The sequence below is a fragment of the Podarcis cretensis genome (assembly GCF_951804945.1).
Source record: "Podarcis cretensis genome assembly, chromosome: 6".
Lineage (NCBI taxonomy): Eukaryota > Metazoa > Chordata > Lepidosauria > Squamata > Lacertidae > Podarcis > Podarcis cretensis.
In genome coordinates, this window is record NC_137175.1 from 89,944,596 (window position 1) to 89,970,174 (window position 25,579).

General features: G+C 44.9%; 2 protein-coding genes across 9 annotated transcripts in view; one reads left to right on the plus strand and one right to left on the minus strand.

Annotated features, from left to right (window-relative positions):
• The window catches only part of TPR (translocated promoter region, nuclear basket protein), a 62,368-nt gene extending 39,899 nt beyond the window's left edge, over positions 1-22,469 (plus strand). Inside the window, exons 33-50 of one of the 2 annotated variants that reach the window (XM_079980997.1) lie at positions 227-432; positions 1,777-1,838; positions 2,754-2,962; positions 4,554-4,826; positions 5,083-5,231; positions 6,581-6,664; positions 8,439-8,630; positions 9,374-9,508; positions 9,786-9,876; positions 11,017-11,195; positions 13,382-13,450; positions 14,157-14,251; positions 14,684-14,787; positions 15,598-15,693; positions 17,953-18,109; positions 20,108-20,226; positions 21,127-21,216; positions 22,249-22,469. In XM_079980997.1, the coding sequence (XP_079837123.1) occupies positions 227-432; positions 1,777-1,838; positions 2,754-2,962; positions 4,554-4,826; positions 5,083-5,231; positions 6,581-6,664; positions 8,439-8,630; positions 9,374-9,508; positions 9,786-9,876; positions 11,017-11,195; positions 13,382-13,450; positions 14,157-14,251; positions 14,684-14,787; positions 15,598-15,693; positions 17,953-18,109; positions 20,108-20,226; positions 21,127-21,216; positions 22,249-22,298 (2,360 nt within the window). In that variant the 3' untranslated portion in view covers positions 22,299-22,469. The remainder of the gene's footprint in view (positions 1-226; positions 433-1,776; positions 1,839-2,753; positions 2,963-4,553; positions 4,827-5,082; positions 5,232-6,580; positions 6,665-8,438; positions 8,631-9,373; positions 9,509-9,785; positions 9,877-11,016; positions 11,196-13,381; positions 13,451-14,156; positions 14,252-14,683; positions 14,788-15,597; positions 15,694-17,952; positions 18,110-20,107; positions 20,227-21,126; positions 21,217-22,248) is intronic. The other variant, XM_079980998.1, reaches the window with a different exon arrangement.
• Positions 22,470-22,480: 11 nt separating this feature from the next.
• Positions 22,481-25,579, minus strand: part of PRG4 (proteoglycan 4) — a 41,188-nt gene continuing 38,089 nt past the window's right edge. For all 7 annotated transcript variants that reach the window (XM_079981030.1, XM_079981025.1, XM_079981029.1 and 4 more), the window contains 3 exons: positions 24,719-24,931; positions 23,657-23,782; positions 22,481-22,612 (listed from right to left, as the gene is read on the minus strand). In XM_079981030.1, coding sequence (XP_079837156.1) covers positions 22,509-22,612; positions 23,657-23,782; positions 24,719-24,931 — 443 coding nt within the window. In that variant the 3' untranslated portion in view covers positions 22,481-22,508. The remainder of the gene's footprint in view (positions 22,613-23,656; positions 23,783-24,718; positions 24,932-25,579) is intronic.

Consider the following 25,579-nt stretch of genomic DNA (forward strand, 5'->3'; position numbering starts at 1 on the left):
TTTCTGTTCACATCCTGAAGCAAAGTTCTTAACCCAAGGTACTATTTCTGGGTTAGAGGAGTCTGTAACCTGAAGCGTATGTAACCTGAAGCATATGTAATCTGAGGTACCACTGTATTAGGGGACCTGCAGGGACAGAGCTCTTCATGAAAATGCTGTTTTCAGAATTCCTGTGTAAAGAGACATAGTAAGGAGTTTTGACTTGCCTTCCTATACTTTAATTCAGGTGCGAAGGAACAGCTGACCAAAGAAAGCGAGGAGTGGAAACAAAAGAGCAGTGCACTGGAAGAGCAGAAGACTGAGTTGGAAGTGCGGATGAGCGCACTTAAATCGCAGTATGAAGGCCGCATTTGCCGCCTAGAGAGAGAGCTCCGAGAGCAGCAAGAGAGGCACCACGAGCAGCGAGATGAGCCAGCAGAATCTACCAATAAGGTAGGGACGTGGGTGGCACTGTGGTCTAAGCCACTGAGCCATTTGGTTTACCGATCGGAAGGTCGGCGGTTCAAATCATCCACGCAATGAAATGAGCTCCTGTTGCTCTGTCTCAGCTCCTGCCAACCAGCAGTTCGAAAGCACACCAGTGCAAGTACCGTATTTTTCGTCCCATGGGACGCACCTAGTTTTTTTTGGGGGGGGGGAATAAAGGGAAAAAAAATTCCCTTTATTTCCCCCCCAAAACCAGGTCGGGGAAACTGAACCAGGTCGAGGAACAGCGGGATGGCGGCGCTGTGCTTCCTTGCTGTCCCCCGAGCTTGTGGGGCTGGCCGATGTCTGTCCGGTGGACGGGGCGCTCTGCTTCAGGGCGCCCTTCGCGCCGGGCAGCAGGCTGCTATCCGCAGCGTAGGGAGCCCTGCGGGAGTTCTAGGCTGCAGATGTGTTCCCGAAGCACTGGGCACTCTGCTTTCAGGGCGCCCGGCGCTCCGGGAAGCAGGCTGCTATCCGCAGCCTAGACAGCCCTGCGGGAACTCCCGCAGGACTGCTTAGGCTGCGGATGTGTTCCTGAAGCCTGGAGAGGGAGAGGGGTTGGTGCGCACCGACCCCTCTCGCTCTCCAAGCTTCAGCGAAAGCCTGCATTCGCCCCATAGGACGCACCCAGATTTCCCCTTCATTTTTGGAGCGGGAAAAATGCGTCCTATAGGGCGAAAAATACGGTAGATAAATAGATACCGCCTCGGTGGGAAGGTAAACAGCGTTTCATGCACTCTGGTTTCTGTCACAGTGTTCCATTGCACCAGAAGCAGTTTAGTCCTGCTGGCCGCATGACCTGGAAAGCTGTCTGTGGACAAATGCCGGCTCCTTCGGCCTGAAAGCCACAACCCCATAGTCGCCTTTGACTGGACTTAACTGCCCAGGGGTCCTTTGCCTTTTTTTTTTTAAACTGATAAGGTAGACCATTTGTGCAGCTCTAATTTTGTAGTTTGATACCAAATTCCCATCCACTAAAGCTGCTACTAGATTAGTTGTGGTGGTTGAGGGGTATGGATTTTTGAAGATGGCATAGAGTCATAGAATTGTTGAGTTGGAAGGGACCCTAAGGGAAATCTAGTCCAACCTCCTGTAGTCCATGACAGATGAATATCCAGCTTCTGCTTAAAAACCTCCAGTGAAGAAGAGTCCACCGCCTTCTGAGAATAAGTCAATAAATCTGTAATAAAAACACAAATGTCAATATTCTGATAATAAATCAGTAGAATGCAAGACTTAGCTGCTATTTCATACAATCATTTGCACTGATATTTTGAATCCTGTGGCTTACTGAAGCATTTTGTCCAATAGGCTCCAGAACAGCAGAGACAGATCACCCTTAAATCAACTCCTGCTGCAGGTGACAGAGGAATGTGAGTTCTTGGGTTCATTCTTTCATATCTCTGTTGATCCTTCCCACTCTTGTTTTATAAGCTGCTACTAGCACATGGCGATACGAAATTAATTGTCTGAAACCAGTATGACGGTCAAACTACAATACAGGTTTCCGACTTTCTGAGCTAGTGGTATATTGCGGCTCCCCTGCCACTGGCAGCACAGCTCACTTCCCCCCTGCCAGCCTGTGCTGTGCTGGCAGCAGCCTGGAACCCGGGATGTATCTATTACCAGCTCAAATTGCCTTGATCAGGTGAGCAGGGGTGGGGCTTTGTTAACTGCTCCACTGAGGCATGGGCAGCCGTTTAACGAAGCCCTCTCCTGGGGGCTTGATCAGCTGAGGGACTGGTAGACGGGAATGGGCTGAGTGGGGAGCCTAGATACTTTATACATTATAGCCGCCTCTGTTCTACACATTAGGGACGTGGGTGGCACTGCGGTCTAAACTGAGCCTCTTGGGCTTGCCGATCGGAAGGTCGGCGGTTCAAATCCCCACCGTGGTAGTGAGCTCCTGTTGCTCTGTCCCAGCTCCTGCCAACCTAGCAGTTTGAAAGCATACCAGCACGAGTAGATAAATAGGTACCACTGTGGCAGGAAGGTAAACGGCATTTCCATAGGCTCTGGCACTTGTCACAATGTCCTATTGTGCTAGAAGTGGTTTAGTCCTGCTGGCCACATGACCCAGAAAGCTGTCTGCGGACAAACGCCAGCTCCCTCGGCCTGAAAGCGAGATGAGCGCCGCAACCCCATAGTCACTTTTGACTGGACTTAACCATCCAGGGGTCCTTTACATTTACCTTTCTACACATTACTCCAGTGAAGACTGTTTACTTGCATATATTTGCATATATTTAGAATAATATCTAACAGATGCAACTTTGACTTTTATCTAGTGCTAGTACTTCAGATCCACCGACAGCCAACATCAAACCAACTCCTGTTGTATCTACTCCAAGCAAAGTGTCAGCAGCTGCAATAGCTGGGAACAAATCGACCCCAAGGGCCAGCATCCGCCCAATGCTGACTCCGACAACTGTCACAAATCCTACATCTACCCCAACGGCCACAGTTATGCCGACAACACAGGTGGAAACTCAGGAAGGTACATTACTGATCAAAAGGCTTAACAATGTACATGATGAATAGTCATTTTTTTATGTGTAATTTCTAGGATTCTATATGCCTGTGCTGGTCCCGTGGGTTACCCGAGAGGCGAGGTCCAAGTCCGGTCCGTGGTCAAAGGTTCAACGTGGAGGCAGTCCATAGTAGCTGAAGCTGGGTGCAGGGCAGAGAATCGGGTGAAGTCAGGGACAGGCTTGCAAGCAGGGAGCCAGGGCGGGTCAGGAGCTCAGGCAGGAAAGCAGGACAGGGTTCGGGCAGGAACTAGCAACCAACAATGTAGCTCCCGCAACTTGGGTCTGGGGCTGGCCGGCTTTTATCTGCCCCGAGGCATTAGGGCAGCCCTGATCCTCAGGTGACTTGTCTCTCCTGGCCTGGAGGCAAGCACTCCTCCTGCGGGAACTTAGTTCCCTCCGCCTCTCTGCCCTGAGCCTCTGCAGCTCAGGAGAGGCTGGAGGGTTACCAGACCCAGAGGCAACCTCAATTTCCTCTGACGGGGCTGAGAGTGGAGCACCTGCAGGCAGTGGGTCCTCCATCACCTCAGGAGCAAGACCAGACTCAGCTGGTGCCTGCACCTGAGGATCCAGCACAGGCTTAGGCCCCAGCCCCGGCTCAGCTAGTTCTGGAGGCGGGGAATCCTGTGCAGGCTGGGATCCCTCAGGTTCAGCCTCCGAGTCCAAATCCCAGGCCATCACAATGCCACTGCATCAAAAGCATTAGAACACAGAGGCATATTTTGCCTCCTGTACTGTTTGTGAAGCCATTCAATTCCTAAAGCGGGGAAACCCTTCTGATGGTTGAGGTTGGGATTTGATAGAATGAACATCATAACATAAAGTGCCCTAGGTGGTGCTTTTTTCTGGGGGGACGCAGGGGGACGCATACCCCTAAAAATTTTGTGAATCTTTGTACTTTTGTCCATTTACTGTATTTATTTTTACCAATTTGAACCATAAAATGGTGATTTTCTTGAGTCAAAATGAGAGTACCCGAAACATTTTTTTAGGAAAAAAGCACTGGCCCTAGGGTGGAACGTTCATGGTTGCAATCCCGGTTCTTGGGTTGTTCCTATATCAAGGATTTTGTGGAACCTCAGTGCTCTTCTTAATCTATATTGCTTTTTGTAGAAATGGAAAACTTCCACTGTAGTTGCAAAAACCAGTTTGAATTTTGAAAATGCCGAAGGGAAAGAAACAGGAAGTGAAGAACAGTACACAGAAATGCCTAGATCCGTTTGTCTTCTCAAAGGTAGTTAATAGAAAAGAATAATGCTGTAGTAGGCAGGCGATGGGTTTGTCGTGTTCATTAAAGTAGCATGCATGTTAACTTCCATGCAGCTGAAATGTATAATTCTGGTTTGTAGAAAGGACTGTCCCCTAGTCTATAGATTGTGAGGCATTTCCCTTGATTCTGTTGTCAGCGCTGCTCACCTTAAATATAAAAGGAAGTGAGATGGAATTTATTTCAGAGCTGCGTAGCAGCCTGAACCCCGGGCCACAGCTATAGCTTTCTCATTTTTGAAAAAGTTGAATATTATGTGGCTGGAACTAACGGTTACAACAATTTTATTTTAGCTATGCAGTCGGAAGGACCAGTTGAACATGTTCCAGTCTATGGAAGCACAAGTGGATCTGTGCGCTCCACAAGCCCCAACGTCCAGACCTCTCTCTCCCAGCCCATCTTGACAGTTCAGCAGCAAACTCAAGCGACAGCTTTTGTTCAGCCCACTCAGCAGAGCCATCCTCAGATAGAACCAGCCACTCAAGATCCACCCCCCAATATTTTGGAGGTGGTGCAGAGTTCACAGATAGAAAGACCGTCTACTTCGACAGCAGTATTTGGCACAGGTTGGTTAAATTTCCTAAATTAGAAGAATTAAGGGCTTAGCCAGGACAGTTTTGCTTCTGTAGACTTGGGGAAAGCACTAAATAAACTTTGGTTTTTATTTAAATATATAATTTTGAATTAGAGTTAAAAGAAGTAATTTTAAAGTGCCAGCATCAGTCTTTAAGGTGCTCCTCAAAAAAGAAAGCCACAATTGTTTGTTTTTCTTTGTGCCTTGGGCAAAGTATGTTTTGAATTTAATGAAATTTTCTCCTTAAGTTTCAGCTACGCCAAGTTCTTCTTTACCCAAACGCTCCCGCGAGGAAGAAGAAGATAGCACAGTTGAAAACTCAGACCAAATTCCTGAGGAGATAGTTGATATGCCTCTTGCAAAGAAAATGAGAAGTGTTCAAAGAGTCGGGCCAGAGGTTTGTAAGAAGAAGAACGGCACTAATTTAGTTGTGTTTGGTTATGGGTATCGCAACTGGGCTAGGAGAAGAGGGAAAATTTTCCCAGAAAGCTGGCTTTTAAAAGCTCTGAAGCATTTGGAATGGGTGGTGACAAACCTGTCACATCACCCAGTGTCAAATACAATTGGCAGGTTCTGTTGGCTAGGGTGGGATGTTCTGCTTGTATTTGACTGCAGCTTCTCATTTTTAGTGTCCGAATTTCCATGATACCTGTATGGTGTGTGCGAACCTTCACTGGGTCAAACTAGAAGTGATATGAATTGTGTGCACATTTTTTGTTACGTAAATATCAGGTGCTGAGGAAAGGCTGAGCAGCGTTGGGAATGGGGACGGGGAATTTCTCCCTTCCATTGCCTTGACAAAAATTCCCTCTTCAAAGCTGCTACAGTATTTCCATTTCCAAGAGAAATTTTATTGCCGCCAATGAAGGCTTCCTTAGAAATACAGATAGCAGCTGTAGAGACATGATACTTGGTCAGGAACTTGGTCACGAAAGAGCCCTGAGGCTGCTCAGTATTGCCCCGATCGTCTATGTACATGCCAAATAATATGCAATTTGAATTACATTCATGGAATTAACATCACATCTACTTGGGTCCAGGGATACCAAACATCGTACTTGGTGTCTTTTCAAATGTAATACTTTTCTCTGAAATCATGACACACTTTCAGCTGCCAGACATCAAATGATGAGTAATCAAGTAGTTGCAGGTCAAACGATCCACATTTCTGTTTTGAGCAAGCCACTAGTGTAAATAAGAAATAAATCACATTTGTGCAATAATGAACTATAGAAGATGTGGAAAATCCTCTTCTTGATGATTGGGGGTTTTTTTCTGTTCTGTTCATAACTACATAGATTGTAGAGTATTGACTTTAGTGTGAATTTTGAGTTGGTTCTCATAGATAGGTGGAATACAGTGGTACCTCCGGTTACATACACTTCAGGTTACAGGCGCTTCAGGTTAAAGACTCTGCTAACCCAGAAATAGTACCTCGGGTTAAGAACTTTGCTTCAGGATGAGAACAGAAATCATGCTCCGGCGGCAGCAGGAGGCCCCATTAGCTAAAGTGGTGCTTCAGGTTAAGAACAGTTTCAGGTTAAGAACGGACCTCCAGAACGAATTAAGTACGTAACCAGAGGTACCACTGTAGTTGCTTAAAGATTTGCTGCTATGTTTTTGCCTTGTACAGTGAAGAAACCCAGGTAGAACATTATATGCATGGCATGTATTGCTGGTGATCTTGACGTTTTCCCCATCATCTGTCACTTAAATTAGTGTTAACAAATTGATGTCATGTTTCAGGAGGAAGTGACTGCGGAAGAAAGCACAGATGGAGAAATAGAAGCTCAAGTCTACAATCAGGATTCTCAGGATTCCATTGGAGAAGTAAGCGAGTCTTTCTCTAACCAGAGGAATATTTTGCACCTCATGCTTATGCCATGGCAGGATTCAGAAAAGTCTGTGTGCATGAGCTGGGCTGGGGTTCCCAAGATGGCACAGCTCCAGAGTCCTCTGACCTTCATTTGTGTGATCTGGTGGCAGGGGGAATAGTAAAAAAAGAGTGTGCTGGGCACATTTCTTCAGAATGGAGGCTAAGCAGGGGGGGGCAGGTCGCCCTGGGTGTCATCCCTGAGGGGGTGCCTGAGGGATCCAGCCCATACGTGGATCACGGCAGCACCCCCTTGGGCAAATCGCTGCAGCGTCCTGTGCACGGATCACAGCATCACCCCCCCTGGGTGGATTGCTCTGTCCCCGTGGGTGGATCACCCTGCTCCTGCTGTTCCGGGTGCCAGCTAGCAAGCTACGCCTTTGCTTCAGACCAATCCAGTTCCTTTATATTTAGCTATAAAGCTGATTTCTGACCAGTAGAGAGCACTTCTACTGTTGCAATGAAAGATGCGCCCACTGTAAAGGTAAAGGGACCCCTGACCGTTAGGTCCAGTCGTGAACGACACTGGGGTTGCGGTGCTCATCTCGCTTTACTGGCCGAGGGAGCCAGCATACAGCTTCCGGGTCATGTGGCCAGCATGACTAAGCCGCTTCTGGCAAAACCAGAGCAGCGAACGGAAATGCTATTTACCTTCCCGCCGGAGCGGTACCTATTTATCTACTTGCACTTTGACGTGCTTTCGAACTGCTAGGTTGGCAGGAGCTGAGACAAAGCAACAGGAGCTCACCCCACTGTGGGGATTCGATCCGCCGACCTTCTGATCGGCGAGTCCTAGGCTTTGTGGTTTAGACAACAGCACCACCCGCGTCCCACGGCACCCCACTGTAATGATAAACAATAGGAAGGTTTCTGTAGAATTCAATGGTGAATATTATACTGGGGGAGGGAGTTTCTGATGGGAAGATTTAAAGAGCCACATTACCTTTTTACATTATTGGCTGACACACAGTTCCACTAGTACTATAAAAATTCCCAGGTGACTCATAGTAAAATTCTACTTTGCCTTAAGAGGCATATTGTCTGTCGGATGTTCCAAAAGATAACATCAGCTGTACTTCCGCTGCAATAGACACCCTTTAAGTGCTTCACGTTCTGAACCATAAATGTTTGTGAAGTTTTTACGTGACAGCGTGTGCTGCTCAGTTTTAATTTAACTTAGTCACAAACACAACCTAGCTGTACTGAAAAGGAGCATGTTTTGTTACTGTGAATTAGGTTATTCGCAGATCTTCATCCAGTTGTGCATGCTTTGTTTTCAAATGCCTAAAAGTGAGGAAAACTTCAAGCTTGTTATTACATGCTATTAGCAGGGTCTTCCTTACAGACTTCAGGGGGAAAAATATTAAATAAGCGTACTCTTGAGCGAGAAGCCTGAACAGTGCTTTTTTTCTGACCAAGGTTCTCCAGATATACAGTGTATGGCCTAAGATTAGTATTCTTGCTCCTTTTGCAAGAAATAGCACAAGAAAGAAAGAAAGCTTCCTGGCAAGTAATAGTCCCAGCTAAAGTAAACTTTGATTACACTGACAATAGGATCCGGAGTATTGACACACTTCAAGTCTTTCTGGTTGGCAAACTAGAAATTTTGGCTCAAAATCAGATCACATAGACTTTTCATATAATATCGGCATATGGCAAACGGCTTTAAATCCTGGAGGTACTCCTCCTGTTGGCATTACTTTGGGTTTTATTCGATTTGTCTTGACTTAGGGTGTAACACAAGGGGACTATACTCCCATGGAAGACAGCGAGGAGACTTCTCAGTCCCCACCAATAGATCTTCAGTCAGATCAGCAGAACACAACATCGTCCCAGGATGGCCAGGGCAAGAGAGATGATGTCATTGTTATCGACAGTGACGATGAAGAGGATGAGGATGAAGAAAACGATGGCGAAGCAGAAGTATGTGTGGGTGTTTCGTAAAATAAAAATGATATTTCTACACAGCATAAGTTGCTACTCGTTTGTTGCACATAAATTACAAGGGCTCTACAGTCCTTTTCAACAGTGTTTGATATTGGTTGTGGCTTGTTGTTGTTTTGCATTCCCTGTAAAAGTGTGTATTGCACATCTTAAAATGCCTTAGACTAGCAGAAGAGTACTTTTCCAAGCCAATAAGGCAGTTAACCTTAAACTCTTATCTTCCTCGGTGCACACCAAGAAAAAGAAGGCTGTGCATGTTTAAATATTCACTGTTCCCCTAAGCGTTAAATATTTACTACCTGAATCGGATATAGTTTGCAGAAAATTTAGAATGATATTTTGGCCCCCCTTCCCTTTTTTTAAATACAGTTCTTAATTATTATCAGGTACATAAGGGTCTGGAAGAGGGATCTAGAGTTGTGTAGGTTGCGTATGCCGTGGCTGCGGCCTAGCTGATGCCGCCATTAAAATGTATGAATTTGACTCAAATGCAGAAGGCAGCGACACTTTTGTACTCCCTGCTCTAAGAGCATTTTCCCCCTTGCACACCGCAACCGAGGGCCAAAACTTCTAAATCCCTGCTAATAATCCGCAGCTCCATGCAAGAGCCCAGTCCTGTTTCATTACTCACACCGCGTCCCTTCATACAAGAAAGCAAATGATTCTGAACAAAATTTTAAAATGGGTCTGTTTAATTTCTCAAATGTTAATTGTTGCATTAGGAGTATGAAGACGAGGAAGAGGATGATGAGGATGATGAAGATGAAGACACAGGAATGGGAGATGAAGGTGATGATAGCAACGAAGGCACTGGGAGCGTCGATGGCAATGATGGATATGAAGCGGACGATGCAGAGGTAAAAACAGCAGGCAAAATTGTGTGTTTGGCGTTGAGCAGATAATTGTCATGTTATACTGACAGTGTGTCTAGTTTGATCCCGAGGAGAAAATGTTTCTCAAAGCGAATGGAAGACTGGAGGTAGTCGTGGGAATAGCAATGTAGGTTGTAGCTTGCCAGCTGGTTTAAAGCACAGCAGATAGTTTGTGAGGTTAAAAGGAGGGATTGTAAAATCTTAAAGAGAAAGTAATTTAAGAAGCTCTCAATACCTCGGATTTTTTGATGGTCTCTTTCAGGGAACTGATGGAATGGACCCCAGTACAGAAACGGAAGAGAGCATCGCTGGAGGAGAAAGCAGCCAGAGAGCAGCTGACTCTCAAAATTGTGGTATAGCTCATTTCACTGAATTCTGTGTTTCTGGGTTTGCGGGGGCAGAGGAAGGAAAGGAAGCAATGTGTCCTGTTGTAATTCCGCTTCGACAAAAAATCTGTCCTTTTCCCGGCTTCCCTTTTGCTGATAATGAAATGAAACAAGGTTCATTGCCGCAAACTGGGGTGGACTTTGGCCTTTCAGATTTTAGCGGCGCCCTGTGCCAAGCCAAAATTTGGCACCTTTTCTCTTAAATTCACTATGTCATAATTGCGACACCCTGCTCTGCATCCCACACCCCACCCCAGCTCTGTGCCCTGTGCAGCGGAATCAGTCATTGTGCCCTGTATCTTTTTTCTTTCTTGTTTAAAAGTTTGACTTCCTTCCCCCTCTTTTGGCAGTTCCTTAAATTTATTTTTCAATATCTTCTGCATATCCAAATTCATTTAATTTGCTCATTGAATTATCTACTTTAAATATATACTCCTATGAAACTGCAGGTTATTACAATAATCCTGCCAATGTTTTTATCCGTTTGCAATTTATCTGTAAATATTCAAGAAACCATTTCCATTCTTTTATAAAAAGTTTGTTGTCTTGATTTCTTACCCTTCCGGTAAGTTTCGCCATTTCTGCATATTCCATAAGTTTTTGTTTCCCTTTTTCCTTTGCTAGGACTTCTGCTTCTTTCCATTTTGGGGCAAGTAGAATTCTTGCTGCTGTAGTAACATACATTAATAAATTTCTATACAATTTAGGTAGTTCTCTTCCTATAATTCCCAAAAGAAAGCTTTTGGGGTTCTTTTACAAAGATTTATTTTGAACATCCTTTTCAATTCATTATACATCATTTCCCAGTAAGCTTTATCCATACTACAAGACCACCACATATGATAAAAAGAACCTTCTTTCTCTTTACATTTCCAGCACTTGTTTGATTTAGATTTATACATTTTTGCCACTGTTAGATATCAACAATATATCATTTTCATATAATTTTCTCTTAAACTATAACATGCTGTAAATTTTATATCCATATTGCACAGTGCCTATATCCACTTCTGCAGCAAATAGATGAGTGAAAGGGCTAGAAATGATTCGCTACAGAGTTTGGGGTTACAAATGCCTTTTTCTAAACGTATATTTCTTTATTACAAGGTGACGGGAGCACAGGCGCAGCAGAGTCTACGTTTTCTCAGGAAAGCCCGAGGGAACAGCAGCCAACATCTGCTTCGGAGAGACAGACACCACGCCCACCTCGACCTCACCCCTTGCCCCCGCGGCTGACTATTCACGCTATTCCTGCTCCACCGCAGGAGCTGGGACCACCAGTACAGGTACGGAAACCACTTTGACGCTGAATTTTATTTTGTGCATTTGGCAAACTGTTCTTAGGTGGATCCTCTTCAGCTGAAATATGAGCATCTGTGGTGTTTATAAATTGCCATACCTGGATGTGTTTTATCTTGCCCTTAAAGCTGATAGTCGCTTTGTGCAGAAAGAGCAGTACAGTGATACCTCGGGTTACAGACGCTTCAGGTTACAGAATCTGCTAACCCAGAAATATTACCTCGGGTTAAGAACTTTGCTTCAGGATGAGAACAGAAATTGTGCTCCAGCAGTGTGGTGGCAGCGGGAGGCCCCGTTAGCTAAAGTAGTGTTTCAGGTTAAATACATTATCAGGTTAAGAACGGACCTCTGGAATGAATTAAGTTCTTAACCCGAGGTACCACTGTACAAGTGTTCAGGAATGCAACAACAACAACAACAACAACAACAAATTATTATTATTATTATTATTAATAATAATAATAATAATACCCCGCCCATCTGGCTAGGTCTCCCCAGGTACTCTGGGCGGCTCCCAACAGAATATTAAAAACACGATAAAGCATCAAACATTAAAACCTTCCCTAAAGAGGGCTGCCTTCAGATGTCTTCTAAAAGTCAGATAGTTGTTTATTTCCTTGACATCTGATGGGAGGGTGTTCCACAGGGTGGAAGCCCCCTGCCTAGTGGTGGGTGGGTGTTTTGAAATTGTAACCCATTTAAACTAAAAAAACAAAAACAAAACCCAGCAAGAACAGCAGCTAAGAAACCTCATAGCATTTCTTCACAGTGGCAAGAGCAATGGTCTTTATTCTTTTCTTTTTAAAAAAATAGTCAATCCAAAACAATTGATTATATAAGTGAACGGTCGTGACTTTTAGGATTGTTGCTGTTTATAAAATAAGCTATCTTTTGTTTTAGAAGGGGGACAAGTATTGCAGTTACCGTATTTTTCGCCCCATAGGGCGCACCTAGTTTTTTGGGGGGTGAAATAAAGAAAAAAAAATATTCCCCCCCCCCCCCCGAGGCGTGGGGCTGGGGCGGGGGAAGCCCGAGCTTCCCCCGACCCCAGCCCCCAGAACAGGTTGCTATCCGCAAGCCTAGGGAGCCCGGCGGGAAGTCGCGCTGGTCTCCCCAGGCTTGCAGATATCTGCCCGAAGCCTGGAGAGCGAGAGGAGTTGGTGTGCACCGACCCCTCTCGCTCTCCAGGCTTCAGCGAAAGCCTGCATTCACCCCATAGGACGCACACACATTTCCCCTTCATTTTTGGAGGGGGAAAAGTGCGTCCTATGGGGCGAAAAATACGGTACTTGCCCAGAGTCCTAGATTCTCTTTGCAAATGGCTCTGTATCTCCTAAGAGGAAGGTGCCGTTTGACTGCTGGGATGGCTCAGCCAGTAGAACATGAGACTCTTAATCTCAGGGTTGTGGGTTTGGGCAAAAGATTCTTGCATTACAGGGTTGTTGGACTAGGTGACTCTCGTGGTCCTTTTCAACTCTACAATTCTACTGTATAAGAATGAAAGCAAACCAGGGCATGTTTGCCTGCCGTGTTTTTCCTTTTCATGGTCTATGATGGTGAGCTCTTCTGCCACTCCTGATTGTTTTTATGTGGTGCCATCGGTATACTCTGGCGCGGGTGGCGCTGTGGGTTAGACCACAGAGCCTAGGACTTGCCGATCAGAAGGTCGGCGGTTCGAATCCCCGCAACGTGGTGAGCTCCCGTTGCTTGGTCCCTGCTCCTGCCAACCTAGCAGTTCGAAAGCACGTCAAAGTGCAAGTAGATAAATAGGTACCACTCTGGCGGGAAGGTAAACAGCATTTCTGTGCGCTGCTCTGGTTCGCCAGAAGCGGCTTAGTCCTGCTGGCCACATGACCCATGTGGTACGCCGGCTCCCTCGGCCAATAAAGCGAGATGAGCGCCGCAACCCCAGTGTCGTTCACGACTGGACCTAACAGCCAGGGGTCCCTTTACCTTTACAGAGGGGCACATCTTTCATATTTCCGCGACTTGGCTTAATGGTCAGAGGTCCCTTTACCTTTACTATCGGTATACTCAGTTTAAGGGGGGTGGTCATCAAAGGGGAATTTCAAGGAGCCAGCTATTAAGAGCTTGGGGTGTATTTGGCCAGTGGCCCTGTGGGTTCCCCAACTAAATGTGTACTGAAGCGTTTGACATTTTCTTGGACGTACAGAGAATCCCAATGCCACGGAGGCAGTCTGTAGGACGTGGACTTCAGCTAACCCCTGGCATAGGTGGCATGGTAAGTAGTACAGTTTCTAAACATTTTCTGCTATGGGTACAATTGAAACTTCAGTTAATCAAGATTGTGTGGTGGACTGTTTCTATTATATGCAGGGAGCATTTTAGAGAGAACTGAGTAGCCACATGGTAGCCTCCTGCCCTCAACAGAGCATGTTATTCAAATGAATAATCCAATTATTATTGATCCAGCTAAAAAAGCAGGATGTTTCTACGATAACGTTCTTTGCCTCTTCAGCACAAAGTCTTGCACCTTTTCTTTGGAATACTGTCCTTGAAAGTACTTGTCAGCTGAATTTCCACGTTTCGGTTATTCCTCAGAATATGGATTGGGCATATATACAGAAATCGACGTCATTTTATTACACCAAGCGAGATATTAAGAAGGGATGGCTGTTTAAAAATGTGTAGCAATAGCAATACAGTCATACCTTGGATCCCAAACGCCTTGGTACTCGGACATTTTGGCTCCCGAAAGCCGCAAACCCAGAAGTGAGTGTTCCGGTTTGCGAACGTTCTTTGGACCCCAAACGTTCCGACGGGGCTTCCGATAGGCTGCAGGAACCTCCTGCAGCCAATCAGAAGCGGCGCTTTGGTTTCTGAACGTTTTGGAAGTCGAAGGGACTTCCGGAATGGATTCTGTTTGACTTCCAAGGTACGACTGTGGTTGTTGAGTTTGCTTGTCATTTTAATGTCTTCTTCTTCAGCAGCAACACTTTTTTGATGATGAGGACAGGACTGTTCCAAGCACCCCAACATTGGTGGTACCTCATCGCACAGATGGATTTGCAGAAGCGATTCAGTAAGTGGCACCTTCAGTTACAAAGATGTACTATGTAAGTCAAAATACCAAAACAATTCCTGCCAGGGGCCTGGCCAGCAAATTTCTCTAAACATTCTTGGGCAGCTTTACTGTTTCCACAGCAAAATACTTAATTTCACTGAAGTTTTGAAATAAAGGCTGCATGACCTCCTGTCATTGGATAATAGTATTCTTCAAGTGTTTAGACATTCTCGGCATCTCTCCTCTTTTGAAGGATAGGCATAAATTGTTTAAATGTTGGCCCTTACCTGTAGGAAGACTCATATGGAAACACATCGCAGAAATGAGTTTTCTGCTCCAGCAAACCACTGCTGTGTGGTTCCTTTGTTTGTTCCTTTTCTTCTCCCCCATTTATCCCACTAAGGGGCAGCAAACTTATGATTGATAAACTGACTGCAACTTTTATTCTAGCTCCCCTCAGGTGGCTGGAGTTCCTAGATTCAGGTTTGGACCTATTGAAGATATGCCACAAACCTCGGGCCAGTCAGACCTCGGTCAGCTTGCATCGCAAGGAGGTACAAATATTCAGTCCTGTCTTTCTGTTTTATATTCAGTGGAGTTCTGGTTTGGTTCTTTGGTCCTTGAATATTTTTTTGTCTTTAAATTCCATTTTACAAGCAGAAAGTGGGTGCAAATTGTCTCTACTTCTTGCTTTTTTTGTATGAAAGGGACACTATGCGCTTTGAATCTCAATCATACAACTTGGGTTGGGCTGTGCCTCCATGTGAGGGAGGAAAATCACCTTAAAACTCTACTCAAGGTGCACAGAACTACCTGAGAGGTTCTTTAGTACCTGGCCAGTACCATATAAAAAACAAACTGGTTCAGATGATTCATTACTTTGGTGGCTAGATATTATTCTGTTGAAGCTCCCTCAGTTTGTTGTTGTTGTTTAGTCGTGTCCTACTCTTCGTGACCAGAGCACACCAGGCACTCCTGTCTTCCACTGCCTCCCACAGTTTGGTCAAACTCATGTTAGTAGCTTCGAAAACACTGTTCAACCATCTCGTCCTCTGTTGTCCCCTTCTCTTTGTGCCCTCCATCTTTCCCAACATCAGGGTCTTTTCCAGGGAGTCTTCTCTTCTCATCAGGTGGCCAAAGCCTCAGCTTCACGATCTGTCCTTCCAGTGAGCACTCACGGCTGATTTCCTTCAGAATGGAGAGGTTTGATCTTCTTGCAGTCCATGGGACTCTCAAGAGTCTCCTCCAGCACCATAATTCAAAAGCATCAATTCTTTGGCGATTAGCCTTCTTTATGGTCCAGCTCTCACTTCCATACATCACTACTGGGAACCTCAGTTTAACTTCTCTCAAATTGCTTTCAGGTTTGGGAATGTATGAAACACCACTCTTCCTCGCCCATGAAGAAGAATCAGGAGGTCGCAGTGTCCCAACAACTCCACTTCAGGTTGCGGCACCTGGTGAGTTCGGGGGATTTCCCTCATATCTTGATTCTACAGCTTTGAGCATATAATGTTTCATAACATGGGTACTCTCTTGTTCCGATAGTCTTCCTGAAAATGCAGCTTTATTGGGAACTGATCAGGTTGGTTGGTTGGTTGGTTTTACTGTACAGCTGCTTATTTAAGAAATGCATATACAGTGGTACCTCAGGTTACAGATGCTTCAGGTTACATACGCTTCTGGTTACAGACTCCGCTAACCCAGAAATAGTACCTCAGGTTAAGAACTTTGCTTCAGGATGAGAACAAAAATTGCACGACGGCGGTGCGGCGGCAGCAGGTGGCCCGATTAGCTAAAGTGGTGCTTCAGGTTAAGAACAGTTTCAGGTTAAGAACGGACCACCGGAACGAATTAAGTACTTAACCCGAGGTACCACTGTAGTTACGCTTTTAACTTCCTCCTAAAAATGCCTTTTGTGTGGTTCCCAGGTAAGAGTTCAGGGCCAGCCCTCTTTCAAGAAATTGGTTTTAAGCAGGGAGGCAAGAATTCATAATGCAACACTCACAATATAAAGCAGGGTTAGCCAACACCACACTCTTCAGATGCTGGATTCCAGCTTTTAATGCTAGCCCCAGCTAGCACAGCCCAATGATCAGGGGTGATGGGAGTCATACATATGGAGGGCGTCATGTTAGCTATGTCCGATATTAAATGCAGGCAACTCCCAGTTTATGTGTGTGCTAACTTTCTGAGGCACCACACAGTTATGTGAAATCGTGCATTTTTGAAACAGCATTGGGAAAGCCTGCAAACACTCTGGAAACCCTTTACAGAACCAGTAGCACTTACCAGATGTCCAACGTTCGATGCAAGGGCTCCTGGGATTGCACTTGCAAAGGCTCGTGGGATTGCTAGGCGCTGTTTTTTGCCCTTTCCGGGCTCCTTTAGGACTGTTCTTTCCATGTTTAAAGCCACTTCCCGGTTCGGCACGTGCTGTCACACGCCAATTGGACACACATAGATTGGTTGTCGCCTCTCTGTCAAATGGTCTGGAAGGAGGGGGGGGGACCCTGGAGAGGCTGAGTAGCATAAACAAAGGCCCACTTGCACCTCTGGTCTCATCAGAACTTCCTCTGTCCTCATTGATGTCCCCTTCGAGCTCGGGGAGGGTCTCCTTGTGAGCCACAAGGACTCTCTAGCTCTCTCCTGCCATTTCCAGCTTTGAATTATTATTTTTTCCTGTCGCCACGCCTAAGTGGGGGGACACCTGTATAACAATCTTGGCTACAAAGTGTAATACCGTAGTAATAATAATACTAATATACATTACAGTGGTCTTGAACAAAAAATTCCTTGCCACACCCTCAGCACCAGGATAGTCTTTTTTAAAAAAAACAAAACAACTAAATGTGCGGTCGCAGAACAATCTGAGAATGTGATGGCTTATGGCCACATGCTTAAATGCAAGGAAAGCATGAGAGGTTTCTAGGGATCAAAGACTCCAGTCTTCTCTGGGATTTTGGTGCAGTGGTGCCTCGCAAGACGAAATTAATCCGTTCCGTGAGGCTCTTCGTATAGCGGTTTTTTCGTCTTGCGAAGCAAGCCCATTGATAGCTTAGCGGATTAGCGCTATTAGCGGTTTAGCGGCTTTTAGCGGATCAGCTGATAAGCGGCTTAGGGTTTAGGAAAAGGGGGGGGAGGGAAAAAACCCCGCAGGAACTCGCAATACATTTTCGTCTTGCGAAGCAAGCCCATAGGAAAATTCATTTTGCGAAGCGCCTCCAAAACGGAAAACCCTTTCGTCTAGCGGCTTTTCCGTCTTGCGAGGCGTTCGTCTTGCGGGGCACCACTGTGTCTCCCACTTCCCAATATATTTCTCTCAAATCATGTTTCTCTACGTTATTCCACAATCCAAAACTGCCTCCCCCCACCTGCCACACAAACATAAAGTTCTACAAAGCCATACCTGCATGGAACATGAGACTCCCAAAGCCAAACATCCCACCAGCCGTATAATACTGTGACCTAACGGATCAGGTTATGGCAGGCTTTACAACCAGGCCTGTACTAACGTGAAGTGTGCTAGTTGTGAAATACAACATGTAATTTTAAAAAAAATACGAAGATATCTGTATCCCACTTGAGGTTCTATTCATTCCAAAGCAAATGTGTTATTTCCCGCATTCACAATTTTTTTTGGGGGGGGGGGGCGGGGGCGGCGACGTATCATCCAAGTGTTAGATGGTTCTAGTTTATTCTCTAATCTTTGTTTCAAGTGTCTGTGTTTACTGAAAGCTCCACTGCTGATGCTTCTGAACATGCTTCCCAGTCTGTCCCAATGGTTACAACATCCACTGGTAACTTATCGACCACTTCAGAATCTGGTACAGGTGATGATGGCGATGAAGTTTTTGTAGAGGCAGAGTCAGAAGGGTAAGCTCAACCATTCAGTTAAGACGATTCTGCACGTTGCGTCTGGCTTGAATGTAATCTTATTGAAATGCCTTTCTCCACATCAATATGTTATCTTTTTTCTAAAAAAATACATTCAATATTTTTTGTCCTAAATGAAAACCTCTAAATTAAGTCAAACTACGACCTAGGAGGCTAGCTTTAAATCCTCACTGGTTATTGTAAGGGTAACGGAAATCATGTATGTAAAGCTTTTTGAACTACAGTGGAACCTTGGTTGTCGAACGTATTCCGTTCTGGAAGTACATTTGACTTCTGAAACGTTCGAAAACCAAGGCGCGGCTTCTGATTGGCGCAGGTGCCCCAGAAACAATAGCTGACAACTGCATCAGACGTTTGGCCTCCAAAAAAACGCTGGAAAAGAAACACTTATTTCTGGGTTTTCGGCAATCAGGAGCCAAAATGTTAGAGTACCAAGGCATTTGAGAACCAAGGTTCCACTGTACTATATAAATGTTCAGCATTGTGACTTTGTATGATGAACTGGTATTTCTGTTCCCTCATTTGCAAGGGGAGGTTTTAACTTCGCATTTGAACTGCTTTCAGGCTGCAGTTCTTAAATTGAGTTGCCAGGGCAAGAGAGATAATTGCTTCCATCTGTATTCCATTACCTCATGGCGTGATTCTCAAAAATGCAGTCAAAAATGGCAGTCAAACTGGTCTTGTTTGATTTGGGTATCATTTGGCATTAAAGATGTTAAAATGTATAGGCTGCTCAAATTGAGAAGTGTAAGAAACTATTTAGGGACGCGGGTGGCGCTGTGGGTAAAACCTCAGTGCCTAGGACTTGCCGATCGTATGGTCAGCGGTTCGAATCCCAGCAGCGGGGTGAGCTCCCATCTTTCGGTCCCAGCTCCTGCCCACCTAGCAGTTCGAAAGCACCCCTAAGTGCAAGTAGATAAATAGGTACCGCTTTATATAGCAGGAAGGTAAACGGCGTTTCCGTGTGCTGCGCTGGTGCTGGCTCGCCAGAGCAGCTTCGTCACGCTGGCCACATGACCCGGAAGTGTCTTCGGACAGTGCTGGCTCCCAGCCTCTTAAGCGAGATGAGCGCGCAACCCTAGAGTCGGACACGACTGGCCCGTACGGGCAGGGGTACCTTTACCTTTACCTTTAAGAAACTATTTGGCAGCAATAGTAAGCAGTCAGAAACATTTTTAAAAAAACACACACCAAATATGTTTCTTTGGGTATTACTAATACTTGACAGCTGTGCACTGCTTTTTTCATCAATAATGTGTGGTCATCAGTGCTGTTGTTGATAGATGAGCTCAATAATTTTCCTGCCAAGCTTTCACATAGAGTTTTTCTTTGGAAAGAGCAGTTCTTGCAAACATACCGTAAATATTTTTTGGGAGTGACACGTGCTAGATTTTTATTGGGTGCAATTCATCTTGAACACCTTCGATATCATGAACACCAGCAAAATAGTTGGAGGAACAAATGTAACTGCAGAAAACCAGTAACAGAATATACCCAAGAGTATATTACCCGGCCTCTTAAACGAGATGAGCGTGTAACCCTAGAGTCGGACACGACTGGCCCATACGGGCAGGGGTACCTTTACCTTTAGTGTGAACAAGACACAGAACTCAGCATTTGGCTATGAAAAAGCTGTAGTTACACAGGTAGCAGGAGGCTCAGTTCTTAATGCCAGGATCCTTATCAAATTCTCCCTTCACATATACATCCCTGATATTTCGTGATACATAGATATTGAATTTCTAGAGATTTCATCACTGAATCTTTGTCACCTTGTACCATTGCTAGTTAGTAAGCAGGATGCGCTTTCAGATTAAATAAAAGAACTAGAAAGAGAGTTCACTTCTGTTCTTGGTCATGTCAAAACCCTTAACTGTTGAAAGAAGTTTGGAGATGGGGAACTCTGCTACACAATTTCCTGTGCCATCTTGAGGTTTTGACTAGCAGATTCCTTGTGTGTCTCCCATTTTCCTTTAGAATTACTTCAGAGGTTGGTCTAGAAATAGACAGCCAGCAGGAAGAAGAATCATCTCAAGCTCCTGATGAGTCAGATCTCCCATCAACAAGTCAAGATCCCCCTTCTAGTTCATCTGCAGGTAGGGTTCAGTTCCATCAAATCTCAGTGGATCAGGGTTTCTCAAAAACTTGGGTCTCCAGCTGTTTTGGGACTACAGCTCCCATCATCCCTAGCTAGCAGGGTCAGTGATCAGAGATAATGGAAATAGTCCAAAAGTTTGGGAAACCCTAGTCTGGATAAAGTACTGTTGACCTTTCACTTATAGAGGGCTGCCAGATTAGGATAGTTAAACCCCCCAAGTTTGGTTCTTTTCTGTTTGATCTTCATTAATTTCCTTGTTACTATTTTGTCTGCATCCATGGAGGAGAAACCATGGTCTGTTCAGTATGTGGAAGGAGGACATTCATCTGATCTTTCTAAGTGATAGAAAGGAGATCCAGATAAATATTTCAGGTTAAAAGGTCTAAATATCAGTGTAGAACAGCCTAGGTCCTCAAACCTTTGACCAGTAATTCTCCATCCTTCTGACCAAGCAATGTGCTTTTATAATTTTAAGCAACACCAGGAGTCTTTTGCTTTCTATTACTTTTAGTAAAGATCCTGAACACAGGCACCTGTGTGTGTTGTTGATTAATACTGGAGTACAGCCAAACCCCCATTTGCACCCCCACCCCTGTTACACCCCATTTGGGGGCCACTTCCAGGTCCGCAGTGATGAGCATGTGGACGTCAATTGGATGCACATAAAACGGTCACTGCTAGCCGTTAGCTAGCTAGCAGCATGTAGAAGGTTGAGAGCCAATTTTTTACTTTTTCCAGTTAGATATTTTATTTGCCCTCGCAGATTTGAAGTATAAAACTGAAGTTAACAGCTTGCATATTGAAAATCAGCCATGATTACACTTAGCTTGCATGACAAAGTCAAATGACAGCCATGGCCTTACATTTCTTGTTTTGTTCCATACTGTTTCCTTTTCAGACACAAGCAGTAATCATCCGAAGCCTTTCCGGCGAGTTAGACTTCAGCCGACAACATTAAGAACTGGCCGTCAGTTTAACAGACAGAGGGGTAGGTGTCCTTCATCTCTTGCACAGATGTGTTAAACTCTATAGGATTGCAAATAAGTGTATGTATTGCATAGTATTGCAGCCACCAAAACATGCAAGGGGGCTTGTAGACATTGAATAATGAGGATTATTCACCCCAGAGACTTTAGAATATATATCAGCTAAGGTACTTGATTGACTTAAAAGGAAAATAGCATAATTTAAAGTTGATCTAGTGCAATGTGGCATTCTTATAAAGCAGTGGTTCTCAAAGGGTCAGGTGATGGCAAGTATGGCAGGAAGATTCAAGGACAATCAAAGAAACATTTAAACTTTTCAGTGTAGTGTATCAAAAGCATTATTATATTTATTTGCAGATCTGGATAGATATCTTTTCAAAATGAGAGCAAGAGCATCAAGTGATACTGAGGGTGATCCCAGTTGTGTTTTCCAATGTATTGCTTATCAATTAAAAATTAGGTGTGTCAAGAGCAAATTTTTATTCTGAAAGTGTGGCCCAGAGATTCAAGTTTGAGAACCGCCGTTATAAAGGGATGCGAGTGGCAGTAGCTAGCAACAAATAAATATAAGAAACTCCTCAGTTGAACTTAGATCTCAAAAAGAAATGAGAATCTGAAAGCTCATACTAAAGAAATAAAAAGAATTAAAGAGCTTGTCAGAGGCAGTGTATTAATTCCAAGTAATTAATTGTTAGTATCAATCTGCCAGTCAGTACAGAGTGAACTGTTTCCATAGCCATTAGGCAGGAGTAAATCTAGTTGTCATAACGATTTCAAGGAACTAGAAAGTATTTCCGGCACAGCTTTCTGTTTCTGAATTGGTTAAAATAGGTGTAAATACTAGATTATGTATGGAGTGCTTATTCCTTCTGGCTACAGGGATGCCATTCTGTACCCCCACATTACTCTCCCAAAAGATTTGTGGTGGGCAGGCTTCGAAAGAATCCTTTAAAACTGATATTAACGTAGTTAATAGCTAATAGCAGTTAATTGAAACAAAAGTATATATTAATACTCTTCCTTTCCCTTTGCAGGTGTAACTCCTGGTGGCAGAGGAGGCCTGAACAGAGGCAATATTAATTAAAGCTCAGTAGAAATTAAAACAGTGTATACTGTCTGTCTAGTCTTGCTCTTACTTGCATTTGTGTAATGGCTGGCAAGCTTGAAGCAGGTTTTTTGTTCGTTTTCAATTTGGATCGATGTATGGATATTTCATTATGTCTTTTATTAATAAAAACTAGAGGAAATTGTCAAACGCAATGGTGTCTCTGTTTCAGCTCTTGGAGGCTCCAAATCACTCTAAAGGACACTTGTACCAGGCTCCGGACACAGTCTGCCCAGTCTGTAGTGTGACTGGTCTTGCTATTCTGCTGCCCACGTCCACGCTGTAGTATTGATCTGTAAGGAGGGGAAATAAAGATAAGAGTCTCATTCAAGTCTCACAAGCAGGAAATCTTGACATAAATGTGAATCCCTACTATCCACTGTGACATGGGTGGTGCTGTGGGATGTGGGTGGCGCTGTGGGTTAAACCACAGAGCCTAGGACTTGCCAATCAGAAGGTCGGCGGTTTGAATTCCCGTGGCGGGGTTAGGTCCCATTGTTTGGTCCCTGCTCCTGCCAACCTAGCCGTTCGAAAGCACGTCAAAGTGCAAGTAGATAAATAGGTACCGCTCCGGCGGGAAGGTAAACGGCGTTTCCGTGTGCTGCTCTGGTTCGCCAGAAGCGGCTTAGTCATGCTGGCCACATGACCCGGAAGCTGTACGCCAGCTCCCTCGGCCAATAAAACGAGATGAGCGCTGCAACCCTAGAGTCGGTCACGACTGGACCTAATGGTCAGGGGTCCCTTTACCTTTACTATCCACTGTCCTGAAGCGGAGGACAGATTCTGTTGCAAATGCACATTTCCTCAGACCTGTTGGTTAGTACTGTAGCCTTAAATCAACCTTTTGGGTCTGTGGGCACATTTGGAATTTTGACTGTGCATCGTGGGCACCACCTCTGCACCCCTGAGAAAAAAATGTGCACTCAGCCACAAACGCCCTTCATTTTTCCAAGAGGTCTGTGTAAAACTCAGATCCAAAGTCCTCTTGAATTTTCATGATTTTACACCAAATTACCAAAAAGACACAATGTGAACCAAAAAATAACGGTTGCAGCAATTGCTAGCAACCTTAGAAACATTGGTCCAAGATGCACAAATCCTGGATGTTTATGATTTTTCAAGAAGAGGACAACAAACCCACAGAACGCAGAGATGACCTGTCTTCTGCTGGTGCTTTTGAGGGGCTCCCTTGTAAAAATTAGGATGGGAAAAGGCAAGTAGCATATGTCTGTTTCGTTACTGAACTGAACTGAGGTACAAAATTAATTTGTAAAAAGCAGCCTTAGATATTTTCCCGTCTTGGTGGCGGCAGTAGTGATGTTTTAGCTTCAACATACCTTTAGAAAAAGCGTAGTAATCATAACCATCTGGCTTCTGATCATTTGGAACCGATATAACAGAATTCACTTCTTTCGGGAATCCTCTCCAGTATGAAGCAACTTTGACCTCTGGCTGCAAGACTCCTGCAAAAGCAAAAGGAAACATTAGGAAAGAGAGGATATCAAATCACTGAAGTGTTTATAACCATTGGGCGTGTAAAACATGAAACAAAGGCATAGGTTGCTTTTACATATATATACAGTGGTGCCTCGCAAGACGAAATTAATCCGTTCCACGAGTCTCTTCGTCTAGCGTTTTTTTCGTCTTGCGAAGCAAGCCCATTGACGGCTTAGCGGATTAGCGCTATTAGCGTTTTAGCGGCTCTTAGCGGCTTAGCGGATCAGCTGATAAGCGGCTTAGCGGCTTAGAAAAAGGGGGGAGGGAAAAAACCCCGCAGGAACTCGCAAGACATTTTCGTCTTGCGAAGCAAGCCCATAGGGAAATTCGTTTTGCGAAGCGCCTCCAAAACGGAAAACCCTTTCGTCTAGCGGGTTTTCCGTCTTGTGAGGCGTTCGTCCTGCGGGGCACCACTGTAAATATTCCCAAAAAAATAGTGTAGATGGGGGAAATCCATCCTTTATAGCAGGGATGTCCAACCAGTCAATCGCTAGCTGATTTCCGTCGCTGCCCCCTCGTTTCCTTCAGTCGCGCAGGATCGCTAAACCGGAAGACAGAGTTAGCGCTGACTGGCTTTTGTTTTGGTGAGCTCCACAACTCCAACATTTCCCCCTAAAAAAAGCTTGACGTCCTATATAGCATGCATAGGCAAACTCATCCCTCCAGATGTTTTGGGACTACAGTTCCCATCATCCCTGACCACTGGTCCTGCTAGCTAGGGATCATGGGAGTTGTAGCCCCAAAACAGCTGGGGGGCTGAGTCTGCCTATGCCTGCTATATAGCGTTTGAAACAGCTGTACTGCAGTCATGCACACAGACCGCTTCATTTTTAATTCCACGTGATTTGAACATCCCCACTGCTTGATTGTAGACTATTAACAGTACAAGACGGTGAACATACCAGTTGGCTGGTGCCTGAACTGAACAACCGGGCGATGCTGGACTCTGACGGTCCGGAGAATTTGAGCCGGTCTTACTGAACGTTCAAAGCGCCTCCGCCTTTTCCTGATCACAGCTTTTGGTTTGTAAGCCGGATAGTTCACAGTCACCACTTTCTTTTTGCTGCATTTCTTTGTTCCTCCTTGTTTGTAGGTATATTGCTGGAGGTTGCCGCCTAAATCAGATATGATTGTATCGATGAAAGTATTTGAAGGTACAACGCAAGAAACGATACCCACCACACTGTTACAGGTTCAGATCCCCAGCTAGGAAGGCCTGGCCCTGGACCCCACAAAACTACAACTCCCAGCATCCTGAAAAAAGGTGGTGGTAAAATCTTTTCCCCAGTGGGAAAGACTCCCTTCATGGAGGCAGATTCTCCTTTATTTGGGGTTTCTAAGTAGAGGTCTTGTGCAAACCTAGCAGTTTGAAAGCCCGTCAAAGTGCAAGTAGATAAATAGCTACCGCTCCGGCGGGAAGGTAAACGGCGTTTCCGTGCGCTGCTCTGGTTCGCCAGAAGTGGCTTAGTCCTGCTGGCCACATGACCCGGAAGCTGTACGCCGGCTCCCTCGGCCAATAAAGCGAGATGAGTGCCGCAACCCCAGAATGTGTCACGACTGGACCTAATGGTCAGGGGTCCCTTTACCTTTACCTAAGTAGAGGTCAGATGGCCACCTGTCTGGAACTCATTGACCCTTGGGATCCCTTACAACTCTATGATTCTGATTCAGAACATTAGATCAATCGTGATGTTAGTATAAAATAATGAATAAATTGACATGTCCAATTGTACAGTCTGCACTGACGTCACAACTGACATGTC